This window comes from Osmia lignaria, chromosome 15, assembly GCF_051020975.1.
Source record: "Osmia lignaria lignaria isolate PbOS001 chromosome 15, iyOsmLign1, whole genome shotgun sequence".
In the NCBI taxonomy this organism is placed as follows: Eukaryota; Metazoa; Arthropoda; class Insecta; order Hymenoptera; family Megachilidae; genus Osmia; species Osmia lignaria.
Window position 1 is genome coordinate 12,303,571 of NC_135046.1, and position 16,327 is coordinate 12,319,897.

A 16,327-nucleotide genomic window follows, 5' to 3' on the forward strand; every position below is an offset into this window, starting at 1 on the left:
TCGGTATTCAGTCGACACCGAGCCGGCATGCGTGTTGGCTGAAACGTTCGTAGAGTGTTGTGTCGTTAGGTTTCGCATCGGTTGGATCGGTATCCCCATCGCCACGTAAAATCTAGCTTCGCGTTCGTTTCTATTCCTGATTTCCGTCGCGACGGTTCACGCGTCTACACGCGAAAAGTCGAGTTCGTGGATCCACGAAAAGGCGCGCAGCGATGCTAGATCATCGGAACGACGACGATCCAGCTGTATCGTGTCGCGTGTGAATGCACTCCTTGTCCTTCCGTGAACGAACAAACAAGTGGAAAGAAGTGTCGAGTGTTAAGTTTTCTCGGTGTGACGTTTTCGCTGGATCGCCGTTCGATTCTCAGCTCAATTCGGTTCCCTCCTTCTACACGGCTCGGCATTCACGGAACGGCAACGAAGTTTTATTCTCGCTTCTGCTTTCGGAGTTTGCATCCTCCGTTGTTTTCCATCGAGAAACGTCATCGACATCAGACACGCTTTGTCCTAAACATCTGATCGAAGAGATATGGATTTCGTGATTTTGAAGGTGAGCGCCATTTCTTTCTTATTTCTTTTCTTAACGCATTTACGTGTTTCTATTTGTTTTTAAACTCGCACGTTTACACGAAAATTTAGCGCGAAAATGAAATTTGAATAAGAATTTTTCACCTCTAACCGTCATATTAAAACGATTCGAATTCGTATGTGTCAAACGAATAGCTCTGTAGCTCGGATAAGAAACGTAGTCATTATTTTATATTTTTCGCAATTTATGTTACAATTTATATAACAACAATGATAGTAATAGAAACAATGAATATTTAATTGTTGACAATCGATGGTCCTCTTTCCGTATAATCGAGACCACCGAAATATCGTTTGTGCTTCGATAATAACTCGATAATCGATTTCGTTTAACCACGTCGATCACTGAACGAATTTGACGCTACTTTTAACCAGATTATATCAAGATTTAAGAACGAGTTTGCACGTTTTATTTTCGATTCGCTTATTCGTGGATCATCGAACGGAACATGCAGCAAAATCGAAGGAATAGAATCGATAAAAGAACATCGGAACGAATCGATTTAGAGAGCCCGGTATGTACCTGTATTCACTGGTTGTTCTTATCGTTCAACTTGATGGAGCAAGTTAGATAAGACGGTGATAATGAAATTTCCACGAAATGCGCTGGTTTAGGGCACGTTTATCGAAGAGTTTAGAGAAGCTGCGCGCGTTGCGTTTCGTTTAATTTTAGCGCTCGCGATGCGATCTAGGGGGTGGCGTATTTTTTCTTTTTTCTATTCGATGGTAGTGCGCGATTTCGAACGGTCAGAGTTGGAAAAAGTATTTAGTTAGCGGTGACGTTTTCGCGAGGAGAGAAGAGAAGAGAAGAGAAGAGGTTTAGTAAGTAGGTAGTAGCGGGAAAAAAGGAGCATTTAAGTCGGTAAGCGTGAAATAACGGTTGCGTCGTTGAAGAACGAACGCCTCGCTTCGCCTCGCCTCGCCTCACCTCGGGGTGTCGGTAAAATGTCGCCGCGGGTTTCTCGAGCGTACTCGAGTAGTCGTGGTTGGTGCGGGAAACAGAGACCCTCCAGTGACAAAAGTAAAAAGCATCCTACGTTGAAATCTACGTTATCCAACTGAACCGAACTGTATCCAACGCGTAACGCGATGAAAATTACCGTAGTAATCTTCCGGAGGATACGCGAAAGTTTTAGATACTTTACGCTCCTATTGTTTCGCGCTTACTCCCTTTTCCTCTTCGCTCGAAATCACGAGACAGGATACGCCCTCGGTACGTGCCTGTAGCTACCGGGATGAATCTAGATCGAAACATCGATCAGATCGGGGTTGCGATAATCGTATAATACGCGGCGGCCGATTAGTAGACGCTTCTTCTCTTCGTCTACCGATTACGTTTTTCATCAGCAAAATTGAGACACGCGAAAAAACCGACAGATTATATCGTAAAGAAAACAAAGCGTTTCTTTCGCGTTGAGAAAAATGGCTACCATAAGTTTTTCCGAAGAAAAACTCGATGATCCCGATGATTCCGATTTCCGATTTCCAGTTAGCTGTCTTGCGGTAACGAAGCAAAGCGATTGCGTTGGCGTAACGCGTAAAGTGTTCGTTACGAGCTGCAAAGGGAGAGGAGAGACGACGAAATCGCAAAAATTACTTGACAGCTGGAAATATTTTAATTCTTTTCTCCCAACACTCCCCGCGCACTCGAGATAATTGCCATTTGCGCCAATAAAGCCGGAATCTCGACCCATCCCCCTTCTTCGTCACCGTTGTTTTCCCCCTTTTTCCTTTCTTCTCCCTATCGCGATCCTCGCCCCCGTCTCGTCGCGACGCGTCGCGTTTCCATACTTTTCCTCGTTTTCGCTTTACATACTTTCTTCGGTTTTATCTGTATCGAACAACATCGCGGTGCAAAGGAATCTACCTGACGATTCGAGAAAGCTACGAAGGGGTTAAAATTCAGATTAGATTCCCGAGCTTTTCGTAGCGCTGTTTACAACGAACCGATTAAACGAGGTTGTTACACGATATATTGATACAGGATGCAATTTCACCGTGCGTGTACTTTCATCGATCCATCGAATGCACACGGTACACGAGTGTGCCGTAATAACACCGTTACCATCGTAAGTTCGTTGGGACGTTTTAATTGAACGGCGAACAGTTTCCGCTCGCGAATATTAATCGCGTAATTTTGAAATCGCCATTGGGCATCGGATTCAGATTTACGGAAAAAAATTCTGCCAGTTATTTTTCCACAGTCTGTTTCCAGTATTTCTTTATCGTATCTCGTTACCGCTTTCGCGACACGTTTTCTTCGCTTTCCCTGTAATCGTATGCGTTCCGATGCGTCTTATCGATCCGTTCGAATTCAGTGTTGTCATAGAACAACCAAGAGATTAAATTCGACCCGTTGATTAGATCTCGAAACGCGTCAAAGGTGGACGATGATGCGGCTAGAAAGCGACGAGCAGATAGAATATGTACAGATAGAGGCACGAAGCACAGGAATTGGAACGAATCGTCGGTTTATCGATCGAATTGCAAAATCGACGCTTTCGAAGCCAAGGATTTTTCGATTTATCTGAAAAATCAGAAGCAGGTCGAATAAACGAAGGATAAACTTTGACCGGATCTCCTTGATAAGCGGTTTAATTTAAGTTTCAGTCGCATCGTGGGGTGTTGCGTTCGTAGCGTCGAATGATTTCCGTTTCGCTTCTCGGATTACGCGGAGCCGTACCCCTAAAAGTGGTTCCCCGGCACAGCTGGCAAAACGTAGAAACGTGGAGAGCTAGACCGGTGAAAATGGGCGCGACGGGAAACATTAGGAAAAGTTTCGGGACGAAAGAGCGTATCGTGTGACTAGTGGCGAAGCGACGATCCTTTCTCGCGTTTTCAAACAAATCGAACACCAGCGAATATCCAATGCGCTTTCCTCCCTTCTTCCTGCCGTGCCGCACCAACCGATCTTCCCCTTTGTCTTTCGTCGATCGTTGGTACACACGAGTTATTTGTACACATGTAGTTTACGGCGGACTGCAATTGGATATTTTTGGAGCGGATTCCAGCGCAGCGGCGCCAGGCGACGACAGTTTGTGGGGCTGGTTCGGGCCGGCTCTACGGGCAAACAGTCGATCTTGATAATTTCGAGTTTGCTCGCAATCTTCTACCCTGCCGAACCTTGCTACGGAAAGGGAATTTGTAATTTTTCAAATTGCAAAATAATTATTTTCACTCGTCGAATCAGATCGAACCAGAAGCAAATATTACGAAGATATTTTTCGTTGGGTAAAACGTGAGAGATTTCGAAAAAACGTTGCGTTCGAGCCGAATGTCGAGAGATTTCAATGAGGTAATCCAGAACCGAAGAGGATTAGGTAGACGCGTTTGCTGCTCGTTTATCCGTTTTTTTCGAAAGACGAATAACAGAAGTGGAACGAGGGAGGAGGAAAATGGGGGATAGAGTTTTAGAAATGGTTTTCCATCGAGATGTATTTCCGCTCGGCTCGAGTAGAATGTTAGGAGTAGAATCGGGAAACGATGACTGAAAGTCGAGCAAGGATTAATTATTTTTTCCTAGTCTTCTTAACCGGTCGGCGAGAGGCATCGTTAACGGATATCGATCCAACGAAGAACCGCGTTCGACATTTATCGAACGTGGCTGGGTTTATCGTGGTCGGGGCTCGTTAGCGTGCCAAAGCTCGTTCAGTAGCGATAATAATGCGTGTCGAGCAAGAAGAAAATCATTGGCGGGCCGGAAGAACGGTGAAGAAAAGAGAGGGGAAGGATTGGACTGGGAATTCCGGATATTTTTCTGACAATGAGAATCGAGTATACTCGATTCGACCTTAACGATCGTCCGTCCGTTTCGCCCATTCCGTGCATTCCATTCGTTCGATTGTCAGCGTCCATGCGTGAACAATGCGTTTAAAAGAGAAAAGAAAAGAATGATGGTAATGAGCGATCGATCGAAAAGCTGGCATGAGAACAAAAGAAAGAGAAAAAAAAAACTCTCGGAAATCGGGGCAATGAAAGCGTTCTAACCACCGTCGCGATTTTAAAGATTAGCTCGCGTTGCGGGAGGTGATATTTTGTAGAGAAAGGGGTAATTTTCAGGGAGAAATGGGTCGATCCGATTACAAGACCGTTCGAGGAGGCGAATAGACGGGCGAATGGAATGGAATGGAAAAAGAAGAAGAGATGGACGTATGTTGGTATGCGTAAGCGCATTCGCGGATGCATTTATCGTTTTTATTTAGAAGCGTCGGAAATTCCGAGTACGCAGTTATTCGGTAAGTATGTTCGAATGTGGAATCATTAAATAAAGTAGGCTCAACGAATGCACGAGTGTGCAATCGTTGCGTCTGTTGCGCTACATTTACACACGTTTCCTCGTTTCCTTCCCCGTTGAATCGCGTCAAATTAATTTCCTCGACCGTCTCTATCTTCCATTATCGCGTGTATAGCGTGTATTCCAAAGGGAAGCGGAACAACCGAGTGGCAGAAACGGGACGAAAAGCTATTCTCCGAGGCATTTACCAGTCCTCGATTATATCGCTGGATCGACCAGTTGTTTCCCGCTGATTTATCTCGCTACTCGGTATCGATTAACGGAAAATCCTTTTCTCTTTCGTTCGTCTACTACCTACGTCCTACGTTTTGGAATCGAAAGCGTCATTCGCAAGCATAGTTTACAGATTACGTTGTAATCGCGTTAACGTTCCACGGAGTGTTTGCACGGTTTCCATCTACTCTGCATTCCCGGTCGTTTCGAATTATCTCTGCTATTTCGAATTTCGAATTTCAAAATGTAAGAAATTCTTTCTTTCGATTCTTGCCTAAGCAGTACATACGTAGTAGATTCGGAGTAGAAGGTACGCTGCCTGCTCGGACCACGAATTTCTCAAATTTCTTGAGAGAATTTTGTGGGGATGCTGGAAGTAGAGGAAGAGGGAAAAGGGTCGCACAGAGGGGTATTACGGGGAATGTAGAAAAGCGAGCGGACTGTCCGTTGGTGGGTTGAATGTGACGCATTCATCGAGAAGAGAGGTTCGCGTCACGACGAACACCGTCTGAGACCGTCCGAGAAAAACGAAAGATACCATCGGCGTTTGAAACGATTTAAAAGGTTGCGAGAAACGACGCGCCGCTTTCGTCCTTCCTTTTATGCCCACAAGATCGCGTTCGATATCTTTGAAACAGGCGTAAAATTAATCCGAATTTTCAATACCCTTTGAGACGTTGCTTCTTTCAGCCGATCTCTACGAACCGTTCCGAACCATTTCGTCTCACTGTCCACTGCCCTCCCACCCACCTTGATTTTCAGTTCGGCGATAATAACCGGCACGCTTCGTCGAGCGTGTAAAATATTCATCGAAACCGAGGATAGGATCGATTGGTTGCGCGGCTGCGAACGTATTCGGATATGTAATTAAAATAAGTCGAAAGAGTTAGCGTATGTTTAACAAATCATACTCATACGGGAGCGCGTGGCTTCTAGAAACAAACGCGTTCACGATTTTTAGAATCGATCGCAATCGTTTATAACGCGATGCGATCTTTGATAGCGCGTTCATGGTCGATCCGCGAATAAAGCACGCGAGAGCAAGCAGAGTTTTGCGGTCCGTACGATTCGTCGCGTACTCGCAAACCGTTGAGGCGAGAAACGAACGGTTTTCACCAATGCAACAGAGAAAGAGTGACAAGGCGATAACGGAAAGAGGAGAAGAATTAAACGAATAGATAGCTAACGAGCATTCGATTGCTCGAAAGGCAATTGGCGTGTAATTGATTAAAAGGGCATCACGGTATCGCTGGACAATGTAAAATCGTCTGGTTTTCGGGTGAACCCTGTTCTCTGTTGTCTCTGATTTTCCAGTGACGCGGGTAACTCGATTCGATTTGTTTCTTACGCTTTTACGGAAGCGTTCTCATCTCGTGCCGTCTTTTCTCTGTTTGAGGACAACGAGAGCGCGAAACGAAGAAGAAGGGAAAGAGAAAAGCGAAAGGAAACGAAGCGAAGCGAAGAGGGTGAAGAAAACGTGTGCTGCAGCAGAGTGCAGGGGATAACGCGCGACTCCAACACACCTGCACACCCTCTTCTCTTTCCCTTCTCCGCTCTTTGTTTACTCGCTTCTTTTTCTTCCTCGGTCGCTTTGTTTAATAACCGAGCGTGTGGCCTTTTACAAGTCGCTGGAATAGCTGGCCGCGTCATTTAACTTTGACGTTAAGAAGGAAACGCGAAACGAGCAGTTTCCATGACGAACACGAAGACAAGTTGCCTCGAAACGAATCGCGCGACTTCTTTTCAACTTTACCTTTATAGTCTATAGTCTTTTTAATGGAAAATCGAAAATCGCCGAATAGTTTTGCCGAGACGAAACTGGTTTATAGAAAAATTAATGGAAAAGGCGTTTCCCTGTTCATCTCTTTCACCCTACTCCACATCCTTCTCTATTTTTCTGAAACCTAGTCCCTCGGTTTTTCGGGATCCGCTTTCCGCACTGTCCAACGGCTTTCCCACAGAACAGCTTTTCTCCTCGTGAGAATGCGACCGCAAACGGTCTCCGGTCTCCGTACCGATTTTACGCGGAATCTCTTTGATCCAGCCTGGCATACGGTATACCAGTAGACCGGCCACGACACTGCACCGCTACAACACCGTTGCCAACGAGTGGAAGCTGCTATTGTTTCGCGATGCAAAACGATGCAAGAGAGGATGCGAGTCGCCGCGTCGCGACGTCGTTCCAACAGCAGAATAAAGCGAACGCGTCTAAATTGTAGCGGGTATTCGGTGTATAGGAAGGAAAACGCACGGTCGAACATCGAGGTCACTTTATTCCCTATGGAACGACGCGACCTATTCCCTTTCTTTCCCTACCGTCGTACAATCGCGATTTATTTCTTAAGCCGCATAAATGTATCCTTTATATTAACGAAGTTCTGAGCGAAACGACTGATTTCGCGTCTTTCTTCGAAATTTCTTCAAAAGCGGCAGTTTGCGAACTGATTTTCCGAATAGAATCGGTAAACCGTGGAAATGAAAACGATCTGTAGAGATGCGCGTCAATACCATGGACGAAAGCAGAAAGAGGAGGAGGAGGAGGAGGTCGAGAGCGAAGCAACTTATGGAAGAAGGAAAGGAAAAAGTAGAGCGCATCCCAGCGAGCGATGGATGCGTCCATTGTCCGTCGTAGTCGGGTAAATCAGAGCCCCCGTCTCTCTCGAAACATTCCTCGCGGCTTCGTTGCTCGCTTTAACTTTTTCTCGGCACCGTCTTTACAGTCGTATCTCGATGTTTCTCTCACGCTTCCGCTTGCTTTTCCGTCTTCGTACTCGGTCACCGCACTTTTATCTCGCTTTTCCTATATTCCTTCCATCTCTTCCGCGTTGTTATCGCGCTAGAGACCCGATCTTTCATTCTCGTTCTCGTTCCCGTTCCTGCCTGCGCCGTCTCTATTTGTTCGCTGGTTTTCTTTCGAGTTTAGAGCCAAGTCGGCACTCGCAGTTTTCGATTATATGTTGCCTCGATCCGACCCGGATGCAACTGTGCGCTGGCGTCGTATTTCTAGGTATCATCGAAAGACATTACGAGGAAATTTTTAACGCGTTCTAATTTTAATTTTCCCTATGTTTCTCTTTCGAATCGCGTCTGGTCGCGCGAAAAGATTCACGAGAGGCCGTGACCAGGAAATGCAATTATAGGCAAGTTATAATTTTTCTTTTTCACGGAGGAAAGGGGAACGGTTAGGCATTCTCTCGTTTCCTACACCCCTTGCCGCGTTCAACCCTTGTCCAGTAGCAATGCACATTGTTCGGGCGATACGAATTCTCGTCTATTGACGTTGCCGTTCGTCGAATGCTCTCCCAGTCTCTTTTTTCTCTTTTTCTCTTTTATAACGTTACCTCCCTTTCTATCTCTTCAATCCCAACCCCCTTTCTCCATTCCTCCGTCCCTTTCTTTTTCCGCTGTTGGTCGCTTCTCCGTTGGTTGCGCGCTCTGCCGCCACCCTTTCCTAGCCCGTCTCTATTTTTTTTTCTGTCTTCGTTTCCCGTTGTAACGCAGCACCGAGCGCGACTTTATTAGAATTTTATTGGATCGTTGCGACCGCTTTCATTAAGCTGGATGTAGCTAATTGAGTCGAGGCTTTGCTTCCGTTACTCTTTTTCTCGGTTCTGTTCCACCAGCCAGTACGGTTCGTCTCGTCGTGGTAGGTCGATATAAAACTCGTTGCAACGACGCGACGCGACGCATCCCATCCAACGAAACGCGACGCTCACGGTTTCCTTTCGATTTCTCCTTGACCATTCATTGTCTTTACGATTAGTACGTCAAAAACTAAATCATTCCGTTGTAAAACGAATAGCGTCGGAGGTTTCCTTCTTTTTCGCTGAATTTTGATAAATTTACGATAGATTAAAGTCGAATAAGGTAGGACGAATATTGAGAACGAATGGAAGATGAATTAAGGACGATTTCGAACGGCGGAGACTAGACGGTGAAGTCGGCGCTGAAGTAGAAATGCACGGTTCTGACTGGTGGTTTTCTCGAAAAGACCGGAAGGGATGCGGTTGCAGCGAGAGCGAAGAAAAAGTTGAAAGAAACCGTGGAAGAAGATCGTGGTGGTGAAGGTGGATGAAACCGATCGTAAATTATTCCGCGCGTTTAGGGGGTTTAAGCGACTCGCGCCCCTTTCAGCCACTGCCAGTGTCGTTCCTTTCGCTCCCATGCCCATCCACCCACCGGCCATCCTTTACCGACCTTTCTACCGACCAGATGTGAACGGAAGGGGTAAACGGAGGGTGGAAATCTATGGTGCCATTACCATGACCCTTCCTTCCTTCCTTCCTTCCTTTGCTTCCTTCTTTCCTTTCTCACTTACTTACTTACTTGTTTTGTTTCTATCTACCTTTCCTTATTCACTAATTTTAGTGTTTTTCATATTTTCTGCGTTCGCCGTGATTACAAGCCACGTAGGATCGAAAAATCGAACGGTAATGGGAACGGTTGAGAATCGTAGAATGGTACGTCTTTCTGTCAACTTGTTTTAATTTTCGTCATCGATAGTTGTTTTCGTTGAAAAGTTCGCAGTTTCTATAATACTTGTATTTTTTTCTTCGAGCAATTAAATAGGGTGGAACTACATAGCCGAGGAAAAGCTGTGAGGCGAGATAAACGCATTTTGATGAAAGCGTAGTTAGTAGCCTAGGTTGCTTTCATTCAAAACTACCGGTTCAAAATTAATTCGACGAAGGAGTAGCAAGTTGCAGCGTCTCGTTATTCTACCTACTAATTTGCTTACGCTTCTGCTCTTCACTCAAGATTTCATTAGAGCTTCGGATTCACATCAGAGGTTCGTGTCCGATCCCGTTCCCTTTCGTTCGGTGTAAATCGTTTCGGCTTTGCTTCGGATTAGTTGCTCTATCTCGATCGTGTAAACGCGAAACGATCATACAACTGTCGTTTGTCGCTGACAACTATTTTTCGAGTATCGAACCGAATCGAGCAGGAGAGGGATTCGATTTGTAAACGAGCGACTACCGAAACGCGAAGCCTTTTTCAATGGTAGCCAATCCTGTTAAAATCCGATGTTTTTCGTATTCCCGTTCACGTTCACGTTTTTTGATCGAGCCTCGGACGAATGACGATGCGCGTAGTTTTTATTTAAATTCTCGTTTCACCCCGTAACGGAGGAGGATAGGGTGACGTTGTGAAAAAAAGGATAAAAGTCGATGGTTGTAGACTGAAGATGGACACAATTTTATCGCGTTTCCTGGGTATTTAGCAGTACCAAAGGAAAGATGCGGAAAAGATGAATCTGGATCGGCGGGGGGTTTCCACGAAACGAGAGAGGAGATAGATGGAACGGTACGGGACAGAAGGTAAGCGAAGCGAAACAGGACGGGTTACTTCTGTCGAGGTTTGCCAGAACGATGGAAGCTTACCACTCGACGGTTGCTGGTAAAAGCTTTCGCAGACAGTAGGTATGTTGGTGGGAAAGGCGGAGGTGGAAGTGGAGGAGGTCAACCGATCCCCGCGGACGTACGCTTAAGTGCTGTGCCTTGATGCGCGTTCCTCATAGCGTGACGTGTCGCGGTGACTTCCAGCTTGCGTTATATCAATCTTTCGTTTCAAACTCCTGCCATTCGAAACATCGACACTCGATCACGAATTTTCGTTCGCCGCGGACGATCGATCGAATAAGCTTCCCCAAGGAGGTTTTCCGAAGCGACCGCAGCAACCTCGGTGTCATACACGGTATCGCGTGCGTCTTATCCAATTCTATTTCGTCGCGATTCAATCTCGATTCCAATCTCGATTCGGAAGCTAGTCCCATCATCCGTAGGGCATTTCCGCCCCTCGCGCTTTTCTCCTTTCGAAAGCCGCGTCACGGGCTGACCCCTTTTCTTCCTCGAGCAAAAGTTGCACGAAAACCGATTCGACGTCTCGCAAGGACGAGAGAAAATGCCCTCGTCTGGCTGTTGCTTTTGATTGCCGTTAAGCTGAAAGAAATAGCTCGTTAATTCGCACCCTCGATGAAAAGGGAGCGAGTGAGAAATCAAAGCGGAGGAAAGGTGATTAGGGAGACGGATAACGTCTCTCAGAGCGTGTTCGTTAATTGCGCCAATGTCGCGGCATTAATTGCTCGAGAGAATTATTCGTCGAGGCTTGCCCTCGAAGAAGGCGCGATCGATTTCAACGTCGTCGCGTACCGACGGCTAACCAAAGCCGACACTAGGGCTACCGATCGATTCGATCGAATGGTCCAATAGTAAAATAGTTGAATGGTCAAGGCGTAATGGGAATTCGTTTCTCTTTTTCCTAGCGTCTACAGTTTAGGTGAAAAGGAAGAAGGAATAGAGAAGCGCGAGGTGGCGAATGGTTGCGAACGGTGACGAGGTCGCGCCTGCTGAAAGAGTTCGTCTCGCTGGAAAGAGAAGGAAGTTTGACGCGGACGGGCTGAAATGGTTGCGGCTCTCGCGATAGTTTAGATCCCCGGCGCGCGATAATATTGTGTGTCGAAGCCAGTATTTGCCGAGGGGGAGTCGGTGCTCGGTCAACCGTGGTCAGAGTTGTCCGTTAGTTTCAGTCAAGAGAGGCTTTAGAAATACGAGGAAACTCGTTTCGTTCGCGTTCCTCTTTTTCCCGACGCGCGATCATCGTCACCCCCGTCCTCCTCTTGCTCAGCCTCAGCACCTTGTATTTTACCTTTGAAATCGATCGCGAGGCGAAGAAGTTTCGCGGGCTAATTAATTTCAACGAACGCTGGGTACCCGGTTAATCGAGAAGATCGCGCGTATCGGTCGGTATCGTTTATTCGTTTGCCCCCGATTCGTCGCGCGTGAATAGCTCTTTCAGCGATGCGCGAATCCATCAACGGATACTGAAAATACGGCAAACAGAGAAAATACAGAAAATGATTTCCGATCGATGCCCGATGGAGTGCCGTGAAAGGGATATTCCGCGACTGGTGAAATGCGTTGGTGGAAGGGTAAATGAAATAATCAATGGCGAATGGGAACTTTTCGATCGTTTCATTCGACATCCGACATCCGATATCCGATTTCGAAGCGATAACGCAGCTGGAACGCGGTTGAAAGGGATAATTGGTAAACGAGAGGATGGATCCATAACGTGGTCGGCTCGCAGCGTTTTCTCGACCAGTTTCAGCTTCGATTCGAGAGAAGGGTGAAAACCGCGACGATCCTGTCGATCGATGCCACATCACCGGAAACGGATTAAGATCCCCTGTCGGAGAATCGAGACGTTCGGTTGAAGGAGGTTGAAGGCGGGTGGTAACGCGTTGTTGCGATATCGAACGAGCCTCGACAGCCTACCGTCTACCTTCTACCGTCCACCGCAACACCGCAACCGTAACGAGCCGGCAGGCATTTGGAATTGCGAGAAGCAGTAATTACGCTGATAGTCGAAGGGTTTGCTTCGGCTCCTGGTATGTACGTATGGATCGAGTACGGGATCGAGCGAGATCGCCGAAGGCGATGCAACGCGCGTGTTTCCGATTTCCGAAATCCTAACGTTCGCTGGTATCGCTGGTATCGTTGACCCAAGGGTCGCCGAGTAATAGAATTTCGACGTGGTTTCGAACCGCGGCCGAGAATACTTAATAATCGATGGATGAATAGAAATTTTAGATAAAAGTCAACTTCACCAAGAATCAGAGAACGAGATGGAAAAGGGAGAAAGAGGAAAGCGGAGGAGAGGTCGGAGAAGGTAAAGGATCGATGGCTGAACGGAATCGCTCCATTATGTAAGGATTTGCTGTGGGCGACGTTGATGGGATTTAGGGATGAAGGTCTCGTTCGTCTCGCTGGTAACGCTTCGACTCCCCGACGATGACCGCAAAACCGATTGCACCGTGTTCTCTGGAATCGATACCTCGATTTCTCTGTTCCGTTCGTCGAAGCGAGACGATGCGAGGGGCGACACGAGGCGATTTCGCGTCAAATAAATAGTCTAATAGTTTCAAGTTTTTAGTACCCTCGGTTCTTTCACCAAAAAATCAAAATGAAAAGTAAGACAACGGGGCTCGATTTTCGATCGGTTTAATTAGCAAAAGGTACGATTTCAATTTCTAAAATGCGACCTCGCACGATCTCGAAAACGTCCCCGATTTTCTTCCTCTCTCCCGAGAAAAGTCGACGTCGACGTCGAGGAAAATTCGACGACAGCGATCATTCGAGCCGACTAATCTTTTGATAGGCGTTCAAATTCTCGCATGGGTGAGCGTTCGAGCCCGGAAGCGGGGGCTCTTCTCGAGTGTCTGTTCGGGATCGTTTACGTGTCGACGATTACCTTGCACGTTCGCTCGATCGAAATCCTTGGTGAAGCGTGAAAATCGAGGGATTAGCAGTTTGCGTCGCGGAACGAGCCAACCAGGTGTCGTTTGCCTGTTCGTATCGAGAATACCTCGAATTTCCTTGAACTTGAACGTCGAAGCGGTTTCCCAAATGCACCTACGGCACGCCTTTCTCCGGTGCTTTTCGTAGGAAAACTTTTCCCCAAGATTCGTCGATGAAACGATTCGAAGGAAATAAAGAAAGAGGATAGGGTAGAGTTTGGCAGACCTTCGAGGAGTTGTCGTTCGACCAAACTAATTCGCGATCTCTTCGCAACGACTCGACGACGCGACGACGCGAGTATCCTCACCCTCTTCTCTTCTCTTCTCTTTTCTTCCTACAGTCTCGTTCGTCCTACCCAATCGAGAGCGGAACTTGGAAGTTTTCTTCTATGAAAGAATAATTGAGAAGTTCCTCGTGCAACAAAGTCGAACAAGAGCGAATCTTGCCAAGCCTGCCATGTAAAGTAGGCATGTATACATACGTACGCAATCCCCTCGCGGCAAACCCTTTCCACATCCCTTTTTCAATCCCTTTTTCGAGATCTCGATCAGGGATTAGTTCCTGGAAAGTTTGAAAGATACAACGAACCAGGTCGAAAACGATTCGAATCGATTCGATCTTGCCATCTACGTTATATTTCCCTGTCCGTGAAAAGCTGCGGACCAGAGGAGGGGGTTATCGAGAAAAATTAACGGCTCCTCGATAAAGATCCTTTCGTCGGGCGAGAGTATGCTTTAAATTCGTTCCAATTTGCTGCTAGTCGTTTAACGGAGCTTCTGCAATAACGCGGACTCCTCGAAATCCATTTACCGCTCCTTTGCCAGTCGCCCGTACGAAATGCGAGCCCGCCTAATCGATTTTCGCGTTTTATTCAATTTCCCCTGTACTACGCCGTTGCCTGTTCGATCGTTCGATCGTCGCATCCATTGTAAGGCGATGAAAAGCGGCGATCGTTCGACTAATGAGACAGCACGGTTTTCGCGTCGACGCACGTTTTCCTTTCGTTGCCAAAACTTGGAAAATCGATCCACGCAAATTTAGATAAACCTATCGCTATCGCTTTCTTTTCCTTTCTCCCTCCCTCTGTTCTAGTTTCACGCCGTTTCCATCGAAATTCTGATCGATTACGTGAGAACGAGTCTCACGAGATTCACCAATTTGTTGGCGTCCTCAATTTACACCAATTATACAAATTAATTCCAGACGTACCAATTGAACCAGTTTTCGCGCACTTGAACGTTCTTGCTCTCTACCTTGTTAGTTGTAAAAGCGGAAACAACGTTTCTCTACCCTATTCGATAACGATCGGCCAGAAGAAAAAGAATTAATTATTGGAAGTAGAAAAACAAGGGAGAATCGGTTAGTCGAAGAGTCGAAATGCAGGAGAGTAAAATAGAAGAGAAAGGGGAAAATGGTTTGCCAGTAGGATGAATTTTCGAAGCGCGAGAACAGTGGCCCAAAGCGCGAAGCTATCGATTCGTATTTCGATGAAATTGAATTGCGATTGTACGAACGAGCAACGAAAAGCGAATCGTTCTTTTATCGTTGAGTCGAAAAGGAAAACAGCGAGTTCGTTGGTAGACTATTATATGTAGTAAAAAGGACGACTGCGCCCAAACGGATGTGACTTCGTCAAACGGCCATCCTTTTTCTTTTTACTTTTATTACCATTATCGAAAAAACGCCAGTCTGACAGCGATATCGTCGAATCATTTAGAAAATTTCCTAAATTAATCGCCTCGAGTCAAGAGAATAATTAGCCACGAGAACGATCCTCGTGATTTCCACGGACCAAACTACCTGAAAAGCGGTAAACCTAATTATCTCGATACTTTTCTCCTCTTCCGACAAACCGAACGGTATCCTTCCCCTTCACCCTTCCGTTCCGTTCCGTTCCGTTTCGTTTCTTTTCGTTTCGCCTCTCGATCGCATTCTTCTCTCCACACCCCATTTACCTCGACCGTTCGATAAACGCCAGGAAGAGTTAATTTCCTTCGGGTATGGGTGGTTGTTCGTCGTTGTCGATCGGTCGTCAAATTTTTTTTTTCTCGTAGTCGCGTTGCGTCGCGTCGCATAATTCGAAAAACGAATTCCCTGTAAACCGAGAAAAAAGTTCGAGCACGTATAAAAAAGGATAATAATAATAATAATAAAAAGGAAAAAGCCTTAATTGGCAGAAGAGAAGAAAAAGCGTAAAGCTTGCTAAACGAGAATATTTACTCAAAGTGACGCCAACAGCCCTATTAGTAAGAAAACCTTCCTCCTTTTCGTACCTTTTCGCACCTCGTCTCTGTACTTGTTCATTTTACCTTTGACTGGGGCGCGCTAGGGTGGAGCACGGTGTAACAAGAACTGGATAGCAGAAAGGACATTAACGGCTCGAGGAGGCTAAAATTTGATTTGATCGCGTTGACGAGAATCGAAGGTACTTCTTGGAGCTTCCAGTTGGCGTTGTTCCGGTCGGCTCGCTTCGGTCTACCCTTCTCGTTCGTTCGTTAACAGGGTTTTCGATGGAACCACGTTATTCAACGGATAACAGGTTTATTCGCGTTCGAAGCGCATCCAGGTGAGGGTTTGTTGGTTGCTCGGTAAAGCGTGCCGAACACTTGAATTCGTTCGGTGTCCGCCTTCCGGAAGAGAGCTGCTTCTCGACCGGAAGAAAGTGACCGAGCGTAAAGAGGGTGACCAAGTCGTTGCGTGAACAGCGTTTGCTCGAAAATAACCAATATGTAACCGCGACTAGTTGCGAAAAACAAGGTTCGAAATAACGGGGCGCGTTGTCGCGCGGGAATTGATGGAGAGATTTTCGGTGGAAATGGGTGGGAGCTGGAGGGTGGCGAGGTTAGGCACGAGCCGCCACCCTGCCGCCTAGCCCTGCGAGCAACGAGAGGTTAACGGACCGTAATAGAGGCTCTAATCGCATTTAACTTGGCGC

General features: G+C 46.6%; 1 protein-coding gene across 2 annotated transcripts in view; it reads left to right on the forward strand.

Annotated features, from left to right (window-relative positions):
• The window catches only part of Slip1 (SLo interacting protein 1), a 25,269-nt gene continuing 8,942 nt past the window's right edge, over positions 1 to 16,327 (forward strand). The window contains exon 1 of one of the 2 annotated variants that reach the window (XM_076692500.1): positions 1 to 550. In XM_076692500.1, coding sequence (XP_076548615.1) covers positions 530 to 550 — 21 coding nt within the window. In that variant the 5' untranslated portion in view covers positions 1 to 529. The remainder of the gene's footprint in view (positions 551 to 16,327) is intronic. The other variant, XM_034333488.2, reaches the window with a different exon arrangement.